General features: G+C 47.6%; 1 protein-coding gene across 2 annotated transcripts in view; it reads right to left on the bottom strand.

Moving 5' to 3' along the window:
- Positions 1-7,951: 7,951 nt before the first annotated feature.
- Positions 7,952-23,590, bottom strand: part of LOC125445098 (RNA binding protein fox-1 homolog 1-like) — a 50,510-nt gene continuing 34,871 nt past the window's right edge. For both annotated transcript variants that reach the window (XM_048517947.1, XM_048517948.1), the window contains exons 5-13: positions 22,583-22,675; positions 20,484-20,544; positions 18,504-18,557; positions 15,197-15,332; positions 13,391-13,430; positions 12,304-12,380; positions 12,142-12,214; positions 9,198-10,767; positions 7,952-9,057 (exon numbers count right to left, since the gene is read on the bottom strand). In XM_048517947.1, coding sequence (XP_048373904.1) covers positions 10,723-10,767; positions 12,142-12,214; positions 12,304-12,380; positions 13,391-13,430; positions 15,197-15,332; positions 18,504-18,557; positions 20,484-20,544; positions 22,583-22,675 — 579 coding nt within the window. In that variant the 3' untranslated portion in view covers positions 7,952-9,057; positions 9,198-10,722. The remainder of the gene's footprint in view (positions 9,058-9,197; positions 10,768-12,141; positions 12,215-12,303; positions 12,381-13,390; positions 13,431-15,196; positions 15,333-18,503; positions 18,558-20,483; positions 20,545-22,582; positions 22,676-23,590) is intronic.

Genomic DNA, 23,590 nt, shown 5'->3' with positions numbered 1-23,590 from the left:
AGAGAAAGAGGAAGGAAAAGAGAGAAAAAAGGTGGGGGAGAGGAGAGAGAAAAGGAAGAGAAAGAAAAGGAGAGGAAAAGAAGTCATATTCAGGCAGCCATTGTAGCAATGTGCCATGTACACAGTCTTTATGGCTTTGTGGTGAGTTGGCCACATATAGCACAAGGTACCTCCACTGAGGAACACTGACTGTGGCATGTGGTGAGGCAAAGCGTTATTCACTTTGTGGCTGCAATTTCAAACACGTTTCCTGTGGTTGTCAGCCCTTCCTTTACCCAATGCCAAAAAGAAAAGCAGCGAGAAGCATAATGTAAGTGGGACTGAGAAATTGACTGAGAGGATGGATGCACAGGCAATCCCAGAACAGCGACTCCAGAAAAGCCCATGTAAAAAGAATGGCAGAAAGAAGGAAGGGCAGGCAAGGTAGCAGGAAAGAGAAGAAAAGAGATCCAGAGAGGGGCCAAATGCATGTGAGAAGGCAGTGAGCATGTGCGTGTGAGAGAGAGAAAGAGGCAGGCTTTTACAGCAACCATATCAGAAAGCAGCAGGGAGAAAAGAGGTAGCAAAGGAAAAGAGTATAAAAACAGATGAAATGAAGGAAGAGAAAGTGCATGGGCCAGATGGAAAAAGAAAGCCAAACGGGATGTGCGGAGTCAAATGAAGAGCCAGCCAAGCAAGGATATTTGCATCCCCCCCCCCCCACAAGAGATGTATCCCAGCCCCTCTCTTTTGGAAGCATCCCATAGGAGTGAGGCGACATGTTCAAAAATGCAGCCTAGTTAGACCATATTTCAGTTTTGCTTTTGGAGAGATTAAAAGAAACTTGGAGCCAAGGAAGCAGGATACCGCACAAGGAAGGGACAGAGGTGAAAGGAGCAACAGAGAGACATGCTGCGTGCAGAGGATCATTTTGAAGAACGGAGGCTGTTTCCCTACCAGGACACTAGTACTGGACAGTTAGCATTGGCAGCGTGATGTTCGCTACCAAACTTGTACAGGGAGGAGAGGGGGAACCCTTCCAGAGGAAGAGTTCCATAACTCAATTGCTTCCCCAGTCTCATACAAAGTGATGGTGCACTGGAACTGACTAGTTTGCAAGCAGGTGGTGGTCCAAACAACTTGAAGGAAGGAAGGAAGGGAAAGAAAGAAAGAAGAAAAGAAGGAATGAAAGAAAGAAGAATGGAAGGAAAGAAAGAAGAAAGGAAGGAAGGAATAAAAGAAAAAAGAATGGAAGGAAAGAAAGAAAGAAAGAAAAAAGGAAAGGAAGGAAAGAAAGAAGGAAGGAAGGAAGGAAGGAAGGAAGGAAGGAAGGAAGGAGAGAAAGAAGAAAAGAAGGAAAGAAAGAAAGAAAGAAGAATGGAAGGAAAGAAAGAAGAAAAGGAATGAAAGAAGGAAGAACGGAAGGAAAGAAAGAAGAAATGCAAGAAAGAAGAACAGAAGCAAAGAAAGAAGAAAAGAAGGAATGAAAGAAAGAAGAATGGAAAGAAAAGAGAAGAAAAGAAGGAAAGAAAGAAGAATGGAAGGAAAGAAAGAAAGAAGAAAAGAAGGAATGAAAGAAAGAAGAATGGAAGGAAAGAAAGGCAGAGAGGCAGTTTTAGGGAACTAAACAGAAATCGAGCGTGCAAATGGGACATAAGGAGCCCAAGGAGAGAACAACATTGCTAAGGGTAAGCGAAAGAATGAGTGCAAGATCAAATAGCCAGGGATGTGATAAAGAATAGTGAAAGAGGGTAGATAAGAGAGGAAGGTTGCTTGAGGAAAGTGAAAAAATAGCAGGCAAAACAGAAAGACAGAACAGCAATACGAAACCAAGAAGAAATAGTGTGAATAAAGAAAGAGAAGGACAAGAAATCTGAACAAAGAAGAATGGATCAGGGCCCCAGGCAACGATAGGAAAAGAAATGCTCAGTATCGAAGAACATCCTGTTCTTCCTTAGCCTTCAAACAATACAGTCTCAACCTGCTGGTACGGACAAATCTTTTAGCTTATGTAGTGGTGGGGGGAGAGAGAAACCAGACACTTAAGAACAGGCCAGCAGAGCAAAGAGACAGAGGCAAGCAAGCAACAGCGTCAGAGCAACAAGACAGAGAGCAGGCGAGGAAAAAGGCAGAGATTGAAAGCTCAAAACTAATAGAAAAGGCATGAAGAATGGGGGTCAGCAGTGATGACAACCCAGTCAAGTCAACAGCAGAGCTGGAGAGAGGAGCTGAAGAGAGGTAGGAAAAACAGGGACAGCATCAACGTTGGGCACCTGCTGAAGGCCACAGCCTGCAAAAAGACCAGTCTGTGACTGGAGATACTGGATCACTCCCCCATTCCTCAGCAGGCAAAGGACCTGGCAGCAGCCGAGAAAGCAGAGCACAAGAGAACCAAACCCGACTGCTTCAGCCAGGCTCTCCTCCTGCCACGAATTGGAATGACTGTCTCCGATGGTCCTGCAACATAGGGACAATCTCCCCACTTCCCAGTGAGAGGGGCGCTGAAAGAAAAGCGGATCCCTGGCTTCATTTTAGGCCTGTAGTTACCAGGGACTGAAGAAAATGCATAGTCAGCACAGCTATGATTGGTGGTGCCACGTAGAGGAGGAAAGAAGGCCTCTGCGTTGGAGGGGAGAGAGCAGAGGAAAGAGACAGCAAATGGGCCCTCCGGAGGCAAAAGCGCTGAGCATGCAGAAAAGGACAAAAGGAACCCACGACCGAGGGCAAAGGAGAAGCCAAACAGGTCAAGAAATAGAGGGAATGCCAGAATAAGAGAGGAAGCAAAGAAGCACAGCTAGAAGTAAACAAAGAGCAAGGTTAGATCGCAAGCCAAGGATAAATACCAGGCAGCCAATCAAAATGGCAGAGAAGGAAGAAAGGAAGGAAGGAAGGAAGATAGAAAAGGAAAAAGAAAGAAAGAAAAAGAAATGAAGAGAAGAAAGGGAAAAAGGGAAGATGAAGGGGAAAGAAAGGGAAGAGAGGGAAAGAGAGAGAAAGGAAGGAGAGAAAGAAAAAGGAAAAAGGAAAAAGAAAGAAAGAGGGAGAGAGAGAGAGAGAGAGAAAGAGGGAAAAGGAAAGAGAGAAGGAAAGAAAGAAAGGGGGAGAGAGAGAGGGAAAAGGAAAGAGAAGGAAGGGAAGAAAGAGAGGGGGAAAGGAAAGAAATAAACAAAAAGAAAAGGAGAGGGGAAGGAATGAAGGAAGGAAGGAAGGGAAAAAAGGAAAGAGATGAAAGAAAGGGAAGAGAAAGAAAGAGGAAGGAGAAAAAGAAAAAAGGAAAGAGAGAAGGAAAGAAAGAGAGAGAGAAAGAGAGGGAGAAAGAAAAGAAATAAACAAAAAGAAAAGGAGAGGGGGAGGAAGGGAAGAAAGGAAAGAGATGAAAGAAAGGGAAGAGAGGGAAAGAGAGGAGAAAAAGGAAAGAGGAGGAAAAAAGAAAGAGGGAGGGAGAGAAAGAAGAAAAGGGAAGAGAGAAGGAAGTAAAAAGAGAAAGACAGAGAGGAAAAAAGGAAAGAAAAAAGGATCAAAGGAAAAAAGGAAAGAGAAAGACAGAGAGATGGAAAAAAGGAAAAAGGGAAGGAAAGAGCGAGCAAGCGCAAGAAGCAAATCGGAATGAGTGAGTCAAGGCAGAAAGTGAGCCAGTGTATAGAGCAAACACAAGAAAATGAAAAAAGCAAGAGGTTGAGGGTCAAACTAGATGCGGCTCCAAGTTCAGGCCTCCCCCCTCCCCTTGGGACTTGGTGCAGAGCCAAGGGCATACAGCCAGAGGGATGAGAGCGGCCAGCTTCAGTGTGAGGTCGGCTGAGGTCAGGCTCAAATGGGCCCTTGCTGCTCCCATCTTCACATGGCAGGGAGGGCAGCCCCACACCTGACCTCCATGTGGAAATTGTGAGCAGGGTGAAACAAGCTCGCCAGCCTTCAACTGCACCTTGTTCCTGGCAGGGGTGGGGTGCAGCTGTGGGGGGAGAGGCGGAGCCTGGGGAGTCTCAGGTGCTGTTTTAAGTAGACACGCCCCTGGGCAGAAGGGAAAAGGATCATGCAGTGCCTCTTCCCTGCCGATTGGATTCTTCACTTGAAGACCTCCCTCCAGGCTGCTTTAGCACCTGCGGAGGAGACAGATTTGTTTGGCTCGGTCACATCTGCTGCAGACCCCAGTGGAAAAAAGAATGAGCAGCATCGCCAAGTGGGGGTTGACCGTGATTGGGGGACATCCCAGCAGCCCTAAACAAAGCCGATGTGCGAGGAAGAGCAGGACGGAAGCAAAAGGCAAGAGCAGAAAGCAAGCAGGCATGCCAATCCGAAAGCAAGCAGGAAAAAAACCTGGAGAATTGCAAGAAGCAGAAGCAACAAGAAAGGAGAGCGAGGAAAAGGAACGCGTGGGCAAGCAGGAACATGCAAGAGCCAAGAAGCAAAGAAAAGGCAGCAAGAGAGAGTGCATAGGCAAGCCAAGGAAAAAGGAAGCATCGCTAGAAGGCAAGTGCTGCCCTGTCCTCTATGTCAACAAGGTACCAAACATTGCCTTTCCGCTTTAAGTGGCATCCCATTCACTTCCGTTCCTTCTGGGCTGGATTGGGGCAACCTTGAAGCCGAGCTCAGTCCCAAGCTCTTTGCAAGCCCTCAGCTCTCCTAGCATCCCAGAAGAAGCACCAATGTTACAAGAAAGTCGCACGGAAGCCGACCCAGATGAGAACCACCGAGCAGTCACAGGTCGGGAAAGAACAGGCAGGTTCTACTGGGGCATGGGATGGATGAAGCAGAACATCCAAAGGGCCCTTCCATAGAAGAAAATCGCCCCGGAGTCCGCGACGCTGCTTTAAAGTCACGGGCCTGCCTGTTCACTTGGAGATACCCCTTTCAGAGTTCCACAGGGGTTGTTTCCTACTAAGCAAGCCCAAACACTGAGTTATATTTTGCCAGGTTTTTGTCGCCTGGGGGAAATGAGAAGGAAAAAGCGAGCGGTATGAAGGCACTTACCAAAACCCCCACCAAATTCATCGAAGGGCCCAGCCCCAAACTGCACCAACAGAAAGCCTCTTCCTTCTTCCAAAAGACACAAATAGGCAGCCCCCCCCCCCTCCATAAACTGGGTGTTCCTACAAAATATGCTCAGTGTGCTCTCTGCCAAAATCAGGCTTATCCTCAGATGGATTGTCTTTACAGGTGGCCACCGGGGAAATTCAAATCACACACCATCCTCGATCTTGGGGCGTTCTATTCATCCTCCCGTTTGGCTTTTGTGACTGCAGCTGGCATTGTCCCATTGGTTCCAAACGTGCACAGGCACGGGGGCTAGAAACTGTCTTTTTAGAAGCGTTAGAAAGTTCTCAGGATCTGGCTGCTCCCTTCAACACTCACATGGCGCTTCACATAGTTCGCTGGTTATAGTGGAACTCAGGTGCTACACTGACAGTCCAAGATAGTGGGACTTGGGAAAAAGTTCAGACCCATTTCATCAAGGGGCTGGACAAATTGAAATGTCCTTTCAGGAGGGTTCTGGAATTATAGCCTTGTACCACCGACCGATCTAACCTAGCATAACCTACTCTGGCCAGGAACAGTTGTCTGGGTCTCTGCCCTGAACTAAATGTGACTTTGTCAACTAGTCAGGTCTGGGTTTCCCAATCCACATTTGCTTTCCATGTAGCCACGGATAAATGTTTTTATCAAGCACTGCCAGGATCCGATTCAGATTGGGATCGTAGTGCAAAGGGAGGAGGGGCTTCCACTATTTTCCTGGTTCAAAGTACCCCAGGAAGAAGAAGAGTTGGATGTATATCCTCCTTTTCTCTCCTGTAAGGAGACTCAAAGAGGCTTACAATCTCCTTTCCCTCCCCCCGCCACAACAAACACCCCGTGAAGTGGGTGTGGCTGAAACAGCTCCGAAGAACTGTGACCAGTCCAAGGTCAGCCAGATGGCACGTGTTGGAGTGCACAAGCTAATCTGGTTCCCCAGATAAGCCTCCACAGCTCAAGCGGAAGAGTGGGGAAGCAAACCCGGTTCTCCAGATTAGAGCGCACCTGCTCTTAACCACTACGCCACGCTGGCTCTCAGGAAGGGGCATTTTGGAGCTGCAGGGAACCTGGACCCTACTTATTTAAACTACACATCTTGATTGGCCCTCAGACAGAGATCTTCCACAGCCTTCCTCTAGGAGATCCTAAAAAGAGAGGGGGTGGGCACAGAATCTGGAACCTTCCACATGCCAAGCCGTGCCCATTCGCACTAAGCTACGATCCCTGCCACCTGCCCCCATGCTTAGATGTCCCCCGTTTGCCCCAGGAACAGATGATCTCAACTACTCCAAGGCTAGAGATGGGCACTATTTTTTTAAACAGCTGAAAGTTGAGAGTGGCATAAGAATAGCATCAGTGGCCACAGTGGGCAGATACAAACCCCCTTTTGTTTGTATCTGCAGCAGTGGCATAGGAGGTTAAGAGCTCATGTATCTAATCTGGAGGAACCGGGTTTGATTCCTAGCTCTGCCGCCTGAGCCGTGGAGGCTTATCTGGGGAATTCAGATTAGCCTGAGCACTCCCACAAATGCCAGCTGGGTGACCTTGGGCTAGTCACAGCTTCTCGGAGCTCTCTCGGCCCCACCTACCTCACAGGGTGTTTGTTGTGAGGGGGGAAGAACAAGGAGATTGTAAGCCCCTTTGAGTCTCCTGCAGGAGAGAAAGGGGGGATATAAATCCAAAACTCTTCTTCTCTTCTTCAGTTCTAACTCTTTTTCACCTCAATTCAAACCAGTTTTGGTTTCTTTCAAACACAAAAACCTGCCAGTTCTAGGCTGTTTCAAGGAAGACAAATCTCTACTGTACATTCATCGCTACTGCAAATGTTATAATGTAGTAAGCTGCTGATATTTTTAAAATTCTTCCGGTGGTGGGTGGTGGTGGTGTGACCACGAAGAAGAAGAAGTGTTTGGCTTTATACCCCACCTTTCTCTCCTGTAAGGAGACTCAAGGGGGCTTATAAATTCCTTTTCCTTCCTCTTTCCCCTTAACAGATATCTTGTGGGGTAGGTGGGGCTGAGAGTTCAGAGAAAATGGTGACTAGCCCAAGGTCACCCGGCAGGAATGCAGGAGTGTGGAAACACATCTGGTTCACCAGATAAGCCTCCGCCCCTCGGGTGGAGGAGTGCGGGAATCAAACCAGGTTCCCCAGATTAGAATCCACCTGCTAACCACTACACCATGCTGGCTCTCACACCACGCTGGTGCGTTGAAAACCACTAATCTGGACTGGAGGCATGGAGAAAAATTCAGCACCCTCCCTCCTTTGACTGTGATATTTCCGAAAATATTACAGACAAGCAGGTTTAGGAAAGATCACAGCAAAGAAGAAGAGTTTGAAGAAGAGTTTGGATTTATATCCCCCCTTTCTCTACTATAGGAGACTCAAAGGGGCTGACAATCTCCTAGCCCTTCCCCCCTCACAACAAACACCCTGTGAGGTGGGTGGGGCTGAGAGAGCTCCGAGAAGCTGTGACTAGCCCAAGGTCACCCAGCTGGCGTGTGTGGGAGTGCAGAGGCTAATCTGAATTCCCCAGATAAGCCTCCACAGCTCAAGCAGCAGAGCGGGGATCAAACCCGGTTCCTCCAGATTAGAATGCACCTGCTCTTAACCACTACGCCACTCCCCAAAGAAGGGAGGTCGAAGAGCACACAAATGGAAGAGGACCCTCCGAGAAAAGACCACTCTTGTTGAGGAGACAAGGGGGAGAAAACCAGCAATATGGAAGCAGCCCTGTCTACTTGCAGACTAAAATGGAAGAAGCATATGCCACTACCACAGGTATCAATCCATCACTGAAGCCACCTGGGGAGGAAACACCTGTGTCCGACTCAGTTTGTCTTCCCGGCCCTTCAAGCCAACAGAGAGCTAGAAGCAAGCAAGTGATCACTCTGGACAAGGTAATGAGGAAGGAAGGAGCAACAGAAGGAGGACAGAAGACAGAAAAAGAGGCAGAGCAATAGATATTAGCCAGAACCAGGATTTTATTACAACAGGAAGGGAACAGTGGAGAGAGGAACAAGCAGCGGTTCAGAAGGGGTTTTCCCTGAGATACTGTGCTGCGATCTCGGGCAGGAGCAGCCACAAGTTCCAGCCCAGACAGAATAGAAACAGAATGCTAGAAATAGAGAATGCCTTCTGCTTTGGGGTCAGTAGGATGAACGGGAAGGCTGTTGCCGGGAGGTCGAACACTTTATTCATTTATTTACCTTTATTGCTATTTAAAAGCCACAGGAGGCAGACCTGGGCTAAGTCGCACACAGTCTATGCCGATTTCCTTCATAGGGACTGTCTGCATGGCGGTGGATAAAACACGGCAAAATATGACTATCCGAGGAGTTTACAGTGACTACTGTGCAGGTCACAGAAACGGGAGGCCATGCTCATAGTTAAAAACAAAATTACCACCACCCCAAGTTATAAACTGTCAGCATTAAAACAAACAAACAAACAAAAAAGAAACCTGTTCCAGGCTTTAAGGGCAGAGTGCAGACAGGTAAAAAACACTGTTTAAGTCCCTTGATCTCAGATTGCAAATGCCTTAGCAGACCAGGTGCTCAGGAGCAGCAGCAGCAGCAGCAGGCGGCCATTGCTTCCACATCCTGCACGTGAGCTCCCAAAGGCACCTGGTGGGCCACTGCGAGTAGCAGAGTGCTGGACTAGATGGACTCTGGTCTGATCCAGCTGGCTCTTTCTTATGTTCTTATGTTCTTATGTCAGCTGACATGGGAGAGCATCACGGAAGCCAGCGGAGCTGAGATTGTATTCCAAACTTTTATAACACGTTGTGAAAATGCTCCATTACAGGGCTAACCGCTATCCAGAAGACTGCACGTTTCTGTATGCGCACCAGTGCACATTGAGGAGCGCGCCTGCTTTGCGCAAAGACGCCCAAACCTCTTGCACGGGCAATTGTACAACACAGCGAGCACAGGGAAGCTACCCAAACGCAGCATCTCTGCGTCAAAAACTTGCACCATCTCAGTTTGAACCATCTCAATTGTTTTGGAGATTGTTTTTCTCTATGGGATTTTTAAAAAGGGATGAAATAGAGTCCAGTGGTGGCGAACCTTTGGCACTCCAGATGTTATGGACTACAATTCCCATCAGCCCCTGCCAGCATGGCCAATTGGCCATGCTGGCAGGGGCTGATGGGAATTGTAGTCCATAACATCTAGAGTGCCAAAGGTTCGCCACCATGGAAATAGACCATTGAAGCAGACTATACAGGCATTTATAGTCTTCCCTAGCCTTTACAAATAGTAATAATAATTTTTTAAAAAATATGCTGAGTGTTTTCATAGAAAAATAAGAGGCTGCCATCAGCTGCTTATCCTGAGCTGATACCCAAAGCAGATTTGAAATGGGGAAAACACACAATGATTAAAAGTGGAAGGCACGCAGCATAAAGGGGGAAAAAAGATCACGCAAGAAGGGAAAGGACAGAAAATGAGAGAAGGAAGGGGGCATCTGCAAATGACCGCTCCGGACCACAGATGTCAAATGGTCGAACAGTCATTCCCTCTTTCCGGACATCTTTAGGAACCCTAGTCTGGAGAGAAGAGAACAGAGGAGAGGTCTTGGATAGAATTCTTAGCATCTTTGAACTACAGTTCCCAAGATTCTCAGGGAGAAGCTCCAGACCAATCAAACTGCAGCACAGATGTTCCTCTGGAAGCACCAAAATCCCAAAGAGCTCAACCTCTGATTTTGTGCTAATTAAAAAAAATTACACCAAGCAAACCTTCATTATATCCAAACTGGGCTTATTCTGGGATGCCTTTGCTGATTTAAAAAAAAAAAAAACATGTGCCAGCCAGAAACACCGTGGCCACCCAAGTCTGCTACAAATGAAAACTTAAACTGGACTAATTGTCATGCCTTCCCCGCTTGGCAAATTCTCCCAAGAACTGCAACTCTGCGCAGGTGTGGAGAATTTCCATTAGGGAACCCTACCTTTTTTCAGCTTTTTATTTTTTCAGAAGGCCGAACAGATTCTGGTTGAAATTGACCTGGGTGCGTAAACAAATAGGAAGAGAAACCTCCCTGCGTACACCAGGTCACAGGTAGGATTGCTAGTCCGTGCCTGCTTTTAGTGGGAGCTTAGGGTAAGGACATGAAGACACCAGCCCTGTGTGTCTTGATGTCACTTCCATCATGTCACTTCCAGAATAGCCAGAAACTATGGTAATACCATGGAGTTTCTGGCAATTCCTAGAGCAACATGACTCACTTTGGTGTTCCCTTGGAAGAGACAACATATGATGTCATAATTTTTTTTCTCCAAATGCTGCTCAGTGCACCAGCCAGCAAAAAAGGTTGTCACTAGGAGGTCTCCTATTGCATCGGGGGTCTGGCAACCCTTGATCATCTTGAGTGTCTCCTGATGTCCTTTTACCTTGTGGGCTTTGCTGACCACAAGAGCTGCAACCTCGCAGTTGTGAGCACACATCCCCAAACTATCCTGCGTTTGAATATGGGTTTGCCACACAACATCTCTGCCCTGCAGTAACACGTAGGACAAATCAGAATTCAGAGTAACGATGAAGGTCATGGTGAGGCTAGAAGAAAAGTCCAGAGCTGGCATTCTGGGAGTCTCTGTGCAACTAGATGAGAAGAGTGCCCCAAATATCTGCCTGCCTTTTTCACACGGAAGGATCGCAGTGCAGGGTCCTGCCACGTGGATTGTCAGTTCGCGATCTCCTCTCAGTCACTCAGTGCAGTAGCTTGGTCCCTCAGTACGGAGTAAAGCGGTTGCATCCTCCACGGTACAAACTGGCCTGCCGGGAAGATAAAACACGAGTGCAGTGAGCCCTGCGCGGGGCAAGGGAATGGGGAATCAAAAAAGAAATAGTCTGGAACCTGGATCCTGTTTGCCACCACATTTGCTCGCACTGGTGTAGTGGTGAAGAGCAGGTGGATTCTAATCTGGAGAACCGGGTTTGATTCCCCATTCCTCCACCTGAGTGGCGGAGGCTTATCTGGTGAACCAGATGTGTTTCTACACTCCTACATTCCTGCTGGGTGACCTTGGGCTAGTCACAGTTCTCTCTGAACTCTCAGCCCCACTTACCTCACAAGGTGACTGTTGTGGAGAGAGGAAGGGAAAGGAGGTTGTAAGGAGGTTGTAAGGAGACAAAGGTGGGGCATAAATCCAAATTCTTTTCCTTCTTCTCCCTATCTTTATTTATACCTGGCTTTTCTCCCCAATGAATTTCCAAACAGGTTTACAACATCGTTCTCTCCTTTTATGCCCCACCTTTCTCTCCTGTAAGGAGATTCAAGGCGGCGTGCAAACTCCTTCCCTTCCTCTCCCCACAACAGACACCTTGTACATTGAAAATGCTGGGGGGAAGAATTAGGACTAATAAAAGGAAACACTTCTTCATGCGTGATTGGTGTTTGGAATATGATGCCACAGGAGGTGGTGATGGCCACTAACCTGGATAGCTTTAAAAGGGGCTTGGACAGATTTATGGAGGAGAAGTCGATCTCTGGCTACCAATCTTGATCCTTCTTGATCTGAGGTTGCAAATGCCTTAGCAGACCAGGTGCTCAGGAGCAGCAGCAGCAGAAGGCCATTGCTTTCACATCCTGCAGGTGATCCCAAAGGCACCTGGTGGGCCCCTGCGAGTATCAGAGTGCTGGACTAGATGGACTCTGGTCTGATCCAGCAGGCTAGTTCTTATGTTCTTAAGGTAGGTGGGGCTGAGAGAGTTCTGAGAGAACCAAGGGCATCCCAGCAGGCTTCATTTGCAGGAGCGGGGAAACAAATCCAGTTTACTAGATAAGAGTCTGCCACTCATGTGGAAAAGTGGGGAATCAAACCTGGTTCTCCAGATTGAGCATCCACCGCTCTTAACCACTACACCATGCTGACAGTGGAGATACTTTTCAGCACCTTCCTCTACAATTTGGCTTGCTTGTATTCTTCATCTGAACCTTGCAGTATGCTCTAGGCACATTTCCCTTCAGTTGCCCTGATCTGTGTTTACAGCTTGGGGATCCAAACAGCAGAGCTTGACGTACATAGATACTGCAGGATAGATTGTTCTGCTTAGCAGCATGGGGCTGGATAGGAGAACACGGCTGTTCCCACCCAGTTCTTGCGACTCAACATGCAAAGTGTCCTGCCCACTGATACAATGGCTCACCATAGCACTGACTCCATAGGCAGGGGTCACCGCGTGATGATAAGGATCAGCAGTAGTGTAGACCCGTCCGTACCTGCAGGAGAAAGACCCAAGAGGCCATGGATGAAATGGCTTAAGGCCACTGACGCAAGTGCCCTACAGACCCTCCTGTTTCGGACTTACCCGTCGCTATAGGCTGCTGCCGCCGTCGCTGCAGCAGCTGTGGGTGTCTGGGCCACTCGGTAAGCTGCCGGGTAACCCTGCGGAGCAGAAAATAGAAGCGTAGGTCACGATTCTGTGAAATCCCAGGCATACTTGCTCACAATACTTCCTGAATGACAGTCAAGGCAGCTTGGGTTAGGTCCTGCCGGTTTCTTCGCTCACCCACCAGGAGGGCAGAACGATCCCCATGCTGCCATAAAGACAGCTGGTACATAGACCCTCATCCCAAGGACTAAACCCATTGGATCCTCCTTAGTCAGCACCCTCAATTTATTTATTTATTAATTAGACTCCTTCTACCGCCCCCCTCTGAAGGGCTCTGGGCGGTGTACGAAAGATAAAATACCATTAAAAGTCATATAATTGCAATCTAAGAATGAAAACAAAAAAAAAATTGAGCGCAGCATCAGAACAAGTCACCTAAAATCAGATGGCGACTCAGAGAAAAACCTTCCCCGCCCGCCCCCCCGGGAGGGGACTGGGCTCAGCAATAGTGGCAACCAGTTATGGTGGTATGCAGCAGATGGTGGGGGTGGCATATCAGTGACCAGCCTACCCAAAAGCCCGGTGGAACAACTCCATTTTACAGACCCTATGGATCTGTCCAAGGTCCTGCAAGGCCCTGATGGCCAAAGGAAGAGTGTTCCACCAGACAGGGACCAGGGCCGAAAAAGGTGGAGGCTAGTCGCGTCATTGAGGGGCTAGGGACCACCAGCAAGCAGAGGCTGAGTAGGGACGGAGGGGAAGAGATGGTCCCTAAGGTTTGAAGGTCGCAGGATTCTCAAGAGAACCCAGCTGTCTCACCTACACCATCTTGAGATTCCTCCTGTTGTCCCTCCCAATAGCATGTGGCCACCAGACTTTACAATAAACACATCCCTTGAGTGCTGAACTAGAGATCTGTCTTGAGGCATTGCTTTTTTGCCATGAAAGAACCAGACAGCCCGAGCCAGTGCCCTTCCTGTTCTTCCATCTTCAGACAAGTGGTACCCAGAATTGCATGGAATCCTTGAATACTAAACCAAAGGACACCCAGACAAAGACTTACGTAGAGATCGGAACTGTAGAGACCATCTGGATACAGCACGCTAGATGGAGAGTGGGAGAAATAAGTCAGTACCGACAACATTGACTGATTTACTGATAATATCATTGCCTGATCCTCCTTTCAGGAGGGGTGGAGTTTGTATGAAAATGTCTTTTTTTCCGGTTGCCATCTGTATGTTGCTATTTTTTTTGTAATGTTGTATAGATTATTGTTTTAAATTTTCTCGCATTTATTGAAGTTTTCAAACTGTTTCAAATAATATTGTACGCCGCCCAGAGCCCTTTGGGGGGGTGGGCGGTATAACAAGCTGAATTAATAAATAAATGAAATAAAATTAATCTGATGGGCCACTGCGAGTAGCAGAGTGCTGGACCAGATGGACTCTGGTCTGATCCAGCAGGCTCTTTCTTATGTTCTTAAGAAACAGTTTCTCTTTTTCTTTCTCCGCCATCTCCCCATTAACCACCCATCGTTTCTATGCCATTACCAAACTCCACTCAGCTCTCACACACTGTCTTTCTGTCACTATTCAGTGACTGCAAAGAGCCACCATGTGTGTGGGATAACACATAAGACTCTTAAAAATCAAGCTGTAACTTGGAGGCGGGTTTCAGCTCCAGCTCTCTGCGTATGAACATAAGAAAAGACCTTGGTTCATGCAAACCAGTATCCTGTGTCCAGATTAATCCAGGAAGCACAGATGTAAACAACGGCCTGCTGTTATTCCTCGTCTCCCAGCAACCAGTATTCAGAGGTACACTGTTCCTGAGGTTGGGGGCTCTATTTAGCTGTCATGGATAATAGCTCTGACAGACTGATCTTTTCCTGAAACCCTTCAAAAATCCTGTAGGCCTGTGACCTTCACAATGTCTCTTGGTTTTCCCTGCAGTCCACTTTCAACCACATGGCAGCATTGTCTCCATTTTTCCATCACTTATTTTACCTCACAGTTGGATCTCCACCTCAGCTTTGCCCTGCAAAATGTCTGCATTACTACACATGAGGCATTTCGGCCCAGCCTTTCTCCACATTCCAATTATTTCAGGAGCTTCTGCATAAATCTTTTTAACCAGAGATAGTCATGAAAAGTTTGGTGAGAGGGCTCAATAAATCTCATCCTTGCAATGGAAATGAAATTTCAGACTATACTGACATTTTTTTAAAAAATGGGCAGTTTCCATTTTGAACTTTAAAATTTTGCTTTTTGGACGATGATTGGTGGGCGGGGGGGGGCATGATAACCCTTCATGATATTCTCACACATTTCAAAAGCCAATACAGTGGAACCTCAGTTTTCATTGCCTTCGGTTTTCATCGGTTTTTTTCAGTGAAAAATTTGTCTCGGTTTTCATCGACTGCCTCGGTTTTCATTGATTTGCAGTAAAGGTGCAGGGATTTGTGGAGAAAAATCACCCGGACAAAGCTGTTGCAGGCCGTGTCTGCAACTTGTTTAATGACAATGTCTTGTCCCATTTCAGACAAATCTTAAAGAGGCGTCAGAAACAGACCTCTTTGGACAGCTTTCTGGTGCGACATCGGTCCACTGGCTCTGAAGCTGGTCCTAGTGTCATTGTTTGTGATTGTTTATTCACCAAAAATGTGGTTTTGGTATGTTTTTTGGAGTGCCTAGAACGGATTAATTGGATTTACATTGATTCCAATGGAAAAGTTTGCCACGGTTTTCATCGGTTTCAGTTTTCATCGATTCTTTTCGGACGGATTACCAACGAAAACCGAAGTTCCACTGTACAAGTAACCTGCTCCTCGTAAAACAAGCTGCCCTCCCCGTGTCTCTTTGACACTTACCTGCCATAGGCTGGAACTGGTGATGGGGCAGGAGCCGCTCGAATGGGATTGTAGATAGCAGCTCGACCACGTCCCCGGAGAGCCCCACGATAGGCCAGGGCAGCTGGGGCCATCATAGGGTATGGGATACTCGCCACTGGTTAAGGAGGACACAAATGAAATGGAGAGAAAATTCTATTGGGAGGAGAAATGGCGAAGACAAACTTGAACGACACGAGGCAAATGGCCAAATTAACAAATCTTGCAAAAGGACAGTCAAAACAAAGAGTTTGATGAGAAATGGGAACAAATTCTGAAACTATATAATAAACTACATAATATATAGTTTGAAACTATATAATATGAAACTATATAATATGAAACTATATAATAAACTATATAATATATAATATAATATAATAAACTATAAAATACTCTCACTGAATATTTGTGTTGTAATTTTAAGATCCAATGTGTTAGAGTTTATACACAGAGAGAGAGAGAGAGTTTATGGGTAGCTGTATTTTCTTTTTCTACTAGCACTAAAGCCCATTTTAAATTAAAATAAATATAAATGGGTTCAAGAAGGGGAGGAGGGAGGGTGGGGGATCTCCCTTCCTCTTCCTCTCTCTTCCCTCCAGGAGAGCAGCTTATATTGTTTAGAAGGGGGAGGTTCCTGGGTTGGGGGAAGGTGGGCGGGGACGAGATGTAATGTCACACCCATTGGCTAGGGGTTCGTCGGATATTCCATTCCTTAGGCAATGATGTATAATAAGGATTTTCTTCTTCTTCTTGGTGGAGGTGGAAAGTGATGTGAAGTCCCAGCCGACTTACGCAGACCCCAGAGGGTTTTCAAAGCAAGAGGTGGTTTGCCATTACCTACCTCTGCGTCATGACCCCAGTATTCCTTGGAGGCCTCCCATCCAAATACTAACCACAACCTGCTTAGCTTCCAAGATCTGATGAGATCAAGCTCTCCTGAGCTCTTCTGAAGAACTCCTGAAGGGAGAAATTCAGAACCTCGGGGGCCCATTCAGAGTTTTAAATAAGCCCTTTGCCCCACTGGCAATTACTCCAGACAATCCATACAGGAGAGCCGTCCACCCTATCCTAAGGAGGAAGTTCTGAATTACTCCCCGCGAGCCTTAAAAACGCAGCGCCAAGCAAATATGAGTCCAAGCTAACATCAATCAGTTGGCTGCTGGCCATGAACGCATGCCTCTGTACACTGCGCAGCGACATAAATAAAGGCTTGTCGGGAGTGCAATTTTCGCAACCTAATTTTGTGTGGCTGCAGGAGGGCATCTGATAAAAGTGCCTACATGGAAGAGGGGTAATTGCAGATTCTATTACTTGGGCGCAGCAACGCGGGACTCCCAAGAAGTCACTGGCCTTTCCCATGAGAATTGCTTACAACACTGAAATCAAAGCTACCTGTCTGGACCACCTTGGTTGGACCCTAGTTCCATCCTGGGCCCTGCCTACCTCCTCCCCTTCTTCTTTTTTCTTGGCCTTTTAGATCGGGCGCCTGTATGTGTATGTTTTACACAATTTTGGTTGTTTTAAGAACATAAGAACATAAGAACTGGCCTGCTGGATCAGACCGGAGTCCATCTAGTCCAGCATTCTGCTACTCGCAGTGGCCCACCAGGTGCCTTTGGGAGCTCACATGCAGGAGGTGAAAGCAATGGCCTTCTGTTGCTGCTGCTCTTGAGCACCTGGTCTACTAAGGCATTTGCAATCTGAGATCAAGGCAGATCAAGACTGGTAGCCATAGATCGACTTCTCCTCCATAAATCTATCCAAGCCCTTTTTAAAGCCATCCAGGTTAGTGGCCATCACCACCTCCTGTGACAGCATATTCCAAACACCAATCACACGTTGTGTGAAGAAGTGTTTCCTTTTATTAGTCCTAATTCTCCCCCCGTTTTAATTTACTTATTGTTATTAACTGCTGCTGTGTTTTAATTGGATTGAGTTTTTATACTGTATTAAATTGCTGTTGGAAACGGCCATGTTGTGAGCTGCCTCGAGCCCTTTGGGGATGAGGCGGCCTATACATTTAATAAATAAATAAAATAAATAAACAAACATGTTTTGCCGCCACAGGATACATTTTTTTCTTTTTTAATTCTGCATGTTTTTCCTCCCTTTGGCTCTGGAAACATTGTCCCTTCATTTGTCCTCCACTGTTTCCCTGAACACTTTTACGGCCAGTTTTTTGGACCCGTTTCCAAGCCAGCTTCCTTTGAACATGCAATCGTGTTAAAACGGTCTTTATTTCTTCGCCATAACAAACACCTGGCATTTCTTTCTTCCCAATCCCCTGTGCTTAGAGCGAGGTCTTGAACAACAAAGCTATAAAACTTAAATGAGATCCGTATAAAAAAACCCCACTGCCCTTCAACTCATTTCTGCAGCCTCTAAAAAATGAGCAGCAGAATAAGTATGATGAGGGGCAGAGCCCTGTAAGAGGAAATGAACCTGTTGCTCTAAAGTTGCTCAAGAAAACGTGGATCATTTAGGAAAACATGGTGTAATCAATTTCAGCCTCAGCGCGGACATATAAGAGCACTGCAAAGGGATATGTATCAAGGAGTCCATGACTGAAGCAGGTCACTGACCCCAAATGGGTCTACCCTGAAATTCAATTCAATTCAATTCCATAAGCCTTCATTGGCATACACACGATAGTATAAAAATACAGTTCCAGTTAAAAAGTGAATAGTAAAAAACTTCGCGTTTGTCATACATTCAGTTTACAAACTTCTGACAAAAAACACGTTGCCACTATAAGGCAACAATGAAAATCCTGACAATTTTAAAAGCGTAACTACATTATCTGATTCAGTATAATCAATCATAGAGTCTATAGCTTGGGATAACAGGCTGGATCAGAGTTCTTGGTATAATAAGCAGTTCAGGAGAATGTGTGGGATGGAATCCAGCTGTCCTATGCTACAGGTACAGAACCTCTTATCGCTTGGAAGACCTTCAAGTCTTCCTCTATGTAGCGGTCTACCCTGAAATACATTTTAACGATGGATCGATTGCCCCCTAAACAGGGACAGTTGTGAGTGGCCTTTGGAAGGGTGGAAAAAGGATGGAATCCCAGCAGGTAATTATTAGTATTGTTTATTGGATCTTGTATACCGCCCAATCCCTGAAGGGCTCTGGGCAGTGAACAGTAAAACATCAGCAACAGAGTAATATACAACAAATCCGACAGTACGCTAAATAATAGATTAAAATCCCATTGAAACAGCAGCAGGTTGAGTTTTCTCAGAGAGGAAGGAGGAGAGAAAAATCATAGGGGTTGGTGACTCACCTGTGTACAGGTCAGGGGCATAAACAGCACTCACAACAGGATTAATCTTCCACCCTAAACACCACCAGACAGAAGGAAAGGTCAGATGAGATACCACCCTCACAAAGGTCAGGGGAGATACCACTCCCACAAAGGTCAGAGGAGATACCATCCTCATAAAGAACTTGCTCACCCATTCATTCATAGCCACATCAGAAAAGTCCACACACCCACCTTTGCTAAAGCAGACCAGCCCCAAGGCTGATGATGGGGGCTCACTGTAAGACACTCCCCTGCCTGGTTCTACCTTGGTATTTGCAGTATGTGTGTGGCTATACAAGTCAAACTGATCGGTACGACCAAGAAGGGCTTCCCCTCCAAACAGCATGATTGGTCCCTTCTAGGGGGCTGCAGTATCTATCCAAATCTCACAGGGACAGAGGACACTCCCATGGGGGAAAGTTCTCGCATGGCTCAGTGGATGCACAGGAAACAGAAAGCCTAAGCAAGGGGGACGAACTCATGTGTTACGAGGGCAGGATAGGACAAAAATGTGACTTAGTTGAGTGAAGGGTGGGTGGGGAGTGGCTGCCTCAGCTGGTGAGCAAACAGTGAGATCACCAGCCCAGATTGACACGGGTGGTGGTGGCTCACCAGGCCAGATTGGGGGCAGGGGGCATTGCCTCAGCAGCCTTGCGGGCCTGATAAGTCCTCTCAAGGGGCCACGGCTGGCCTTTGAGCTGCATGCTTTACACCCCTGGTCTAAACTCCACACTGTCCTTGAATCCCACAGCCCCACCCCCAGGAGCCGCTGAAAGAGGGGATTACGCCTTCTCGACTGCACTGTTTTCCTGACTAGAAATGGACCGGGGGAATTGCTGACGGCTACAAATAAACTTCCTCAGCAACAGAAATAGTCTGCCCAGGACTACTTTGGGTCAGGAATATGGCACAGAGGGGTGGAAAGACTTAATCCTCCACCCTATGTGTGAGATCAGAGGGTGTTGATGTGCTGTCAGGGATGTCCCCTAGTTGACTGAGGCGCATTCCTAAGCCGAGTAACTTGATGGTATCTGGATGACTGAAGTAAATTCCTGTAAATGTAACTCCTACAAAATATATGTATTCAGCCTGCTATATGCTATATGTTACCATGCCTTCACTTCTTGATCCAGTGGTGGGATCCAAAAATTTTAGTAACAGGTTCCCATGGTGGTGGGATTCAAACTGTGGCATAGCGCCAATGGGGCTGGGCAGGGCACGACGGGGGCGTGGCCAGGCATTCCGGGGGCGGGGCATTCCTGGGTGAGGCTGTGGCGGAAGCGGATGCAGCCCTAGCCCATGCGCCTGATGCCTTGAAGGCGAGGGCAAAGCGAATGCACCTTAAGCGAGGCGCCAGGCTGCCACGCCATGCCCGGTGCACCTCCTGCCTGAACTGCTTCAAGTTCTGCGCGCTACTGCTACGAGAGGAAGGAGAGCGTCACTAAGGCTAAAAATCACGCGGGCAAAAATCACCACTAGTAACCCCCTCTTGGCACACACAAATAATTAGTAACCTACTCTCGGGAACCTGTGGGAACCTGCTGGATCCCACCTCTGCCTTGATCTTTCCACTCGCTTTTTTAGATAAACTAGGTTTATCCCTGACACCTTCCTCTCCCATGGGAAAAGGGATGTTTCTGTTTACTCCTGAGGGTGGAAGTCCAGGTGGCATTGCCAAAATAACTCTTCCTTACATTCTTTGGGAAAACGGGGGTGGTGGTGGTGGTGGTGGTGGTGGTGGATAATTTCTGAATAAAGAAGAAGGCAAAAGCCAGAATTGGCTTCTTGCAAGCTGGGTGCTTCGTTGCCTTTTCAATCCACGCTACTGATCCACAAACCAGAGACTGTCCATTGCCTCAAGGATCGAGACCTAACACGCACGCTGCATCTGGAGGCCCAACGCCTCTCTTTTGAAAAAACAATGTTTTAAAAGGAGTCTTGCTCTCCCTGGTTACGTACCGTTCACCACAGGGGTCGCCGGGGGTTTCTTGGTGACTAAACGGGCTGTGGCATTGTTGACCTGGGTTGAAAGAGAAAGAGAGGATGAACGTGTGTGTGGGGGAGTGGCCCCCTGTGAGCCAGTTTGAATCCGTCACTGCACGACCAACTGGGACCACAAGCAGGGCGTCAATGAAAAGTGGATGCTTTCAGGGTGTGAAGGGAAAGGCACGGCTCCTCCCTATCAGAGGCGTAGCAGCAATGGGGACATCTGGGGCGCCTTGTCCCAGGCCCCACCATTGCCATCACGTGTTGGGGGCATGGGCATGTCGGGGGCGTGTTGTGTCGGGGGCGGGAGGGGGTGTGCGGGCAGGTCATGTCCTGGGCGCAGTTCCCCCTCTCTTCATCACTGCTCCCTATGACTGCCCTGTTTCAGCGCTACCCACTCCGACGCTATCCAGTGAGCTGTTAGCACCTCACACAACTAGCACATCGGAAGCCAAGTTAAGTTACGTGACAGGGCTTGCAAACACCAAGGATTACTCCTTCAAATTATTTGCTCCATTTACCACCCGCTGCCTTGATTCCCAGAGGAGCTGCTTACATCATTCTCCCTTCCGTTTTATCCCTTAGAACAGGGATCTGCAACCTGTTGGCCATGCCGGCAGGGGCTGATGGGAATTGTAGCCCATGAACATCTGGAGAGCCACAGGTTACAGACCCCTGCCTTAGAACAATTTGAGGTATGCAAGGCTGAGTCGGAGACATTAATTACGCATATGCAATAAAAAGAACCACCCCCTCCCCTCTCTCTTTTTAAAATTCTCACCCTTACTTCAGTGCCATGCCTTTGTTCGTCCTCAGGGTACAATATCCAGGCTTCCATTCTACTTAAGAACATAAGAGCCTGCTGGATCAGACCAGAGCCCATCTAGTCCAGCACTCTGCTAAAGGCCCACCAGATGCCTTTGGGAGCTCACATGCAGGATGGGAAAGCAGTGGCCTTCTGCTGCTGCTGCTGCTGCTGCTGCTGCTGCTGCTGCTGCTGCTGCTGTCGAGCACCTGGTCTGCTAAGGCATTTGCCATCTCAGATCAAGGAGGATCAAGATTGGTAGCCATAGATCGACTTCTCCTCCATCAATCTGTCCAAGCCCCCTTTAAAGCTATCCAGGTTAGTGGCCATCACCCCCTCCTGAGGCAGCATATCCCAAACACCAATCACGCGTGGTGTAAAACACTTCTCATTCTTTCTCTCTCCTCTCTTCCTGCCAAACATGCCGTTAGATCTCTTCCCTATCTTTCTCCCTTTCCACCCAGCAATATTAGTTCCTAAACGACTTCTTTTCTTCAATTGCCTCGGCATGCTAAGGAAAGACTCTGCCAAAGGGGGCCGGGTACAACTCTGGGTTGAAAAATTCACGGAGATTTGGGAGTGGAGTCTGGGGAAGGGAAAGGTTATAACTCGGCCGGGTTCAATGCCCTAGGGCAGTGATGGCGAACCTATGGCATGAGTGCCAGAGGTGGCACTCAGAGCCCTCTCTGTGGGCACGCGCGCACAGGGTTCATCATGCGGGGGGGCAGAAAATCACCACCCCCCCCACACACACACATCTAGGCTGGCTTGGGCCGCTGGGCACAATGTCCCATGGAGAGTAGATAGGACTTGGCTGGCGGGCCTGGTGCCTGTGGTCTGGATGGCTGCTGCCCGAGGGCGGGGGGGCAGATGCAGAGGAGGCGGAGATGCTAGAGAGGCACAGAGCAGAGCGCACGGGACTTGCTGGAGGCTAGAGCAGGCTGGCCCCTGCTCGAGCAAGTGGAGTGGAGGCAGAGGGGTGGGGTGGGGTGGAGGCACTGGAGCAGCGCAGGGCAGAGCAGCTGGTGTATGCAGAACTAAAACCTCAGTATTCAGGTTAAATTGCCGTGTCGGCACTTTGTGATAAATAAGTGGGTTTGGGGTTGCAATTTGGGCACTCGGCCTCGAAAAGGTTCACCATCACTGCCCGAGGGGTCATCCTTCAAAGCAGCCATTTTCTCCAGGGAAACTGATCTCGGTCATCTGGAGACCAGCTGTGATTCCGAGAGATCTCCGGGCCTAGCTGGGAAGCCAAGGAAATTCTAACCTCAATTTTCCTCCCTTCCACGATGCTGCTGTTTAGCTTCTCCCGTGCCTGGTCAGCATCCTGGCTGTTTTCAAACGTGACGAAGCCGAAGCCCTAAAGAGAACAGACCTTTTTTTTTTTTCAGATCGGAAGCTCGAGATGCCGCCGTTATTTGGTTTGCTGGAAAATATTCACAGGCCCACCTTTCTCCGCAACCAATGGGAGGCAAGGCGGGTAATGAAAAGGAAAACATTTAAAAATCAACCGGAAAACTGAAACAGCCAACCAGCTTAATAAACAGCCCCTGCAAACACCATTGTCCAGGCAGAGTATAAAGCAGTCTTCCTCAAAGGCCCCTTCCGCACATGCAGAATAATGCACTTTCAATCCACTTTCACAATTGTTTGCAAGTGGATTTTGCTATTCCGCACAGTAAAATACAGCAGAAAAGTGCTTTGAAAGTGCATTATTCTACAAGTGCGGAAAGGGCCTGAGCTCTGATTAACAACTCTCAAGAGGAGATTTAAAATGACGCACTAGTGCTACATTTTAAAATTGAATTCATATTTTAAGCTGCTGAGATTTTAAATAAGACAGATGGACATGCATTTGATTGAATTGCTCTGTAACCCGAAATAATGCCATACCATAATCAGGACACTGTTTATTTACAGGGCATGGCTACAGAAAAGTCCCAGACTGGATAGTAGAAGAACTAACTAAGTTCTCAGGATGCTGAATTTGGTCCTAGATAGCCAGGACCATCTTGGGACACCTTGCAGTTCACTAAATTCACACCTCACGCTTCGAGAGATGTACCCTAGAATCCCTTGTAACGTCCTTGTTCCTTGAAGGAGATAGAAACCGTTCAGCGTGTGCTTTGATGCTGTTGCTTTGATGCAAACATTCCGAAAACTTTAATTCACCCTCCGATAAACTCATATAGCACTTCATCTGATGAGAAAAATTGTGATCTATTTATTAGTTGATTTTAACCCACTTGTTACTAATAGTTACATTTTTTTTGGC

The sequence above is a fragment of the Sphaerodactylus townsendi genome, linkage group LG15 (assembly GCF_021028975.2).
Source record: "Sphaerodactylus townsendi isolate TG3544 linkage group LG15, MPM_Stown_v2.3, whole genome shotgun sequence".
In the NCBI taxonomy this organism is placed as follows: domain Eukaryota; kingdom Metazoa; phylum Chordata; class Lepidosauria; order Squamata; family Sphaerodactylidae; genus Sphaerodactylus; species Sphaerodactylus townsendi.
This window is presented reverse-complemented; position numbering and strand designations above follow the sequence as displayed.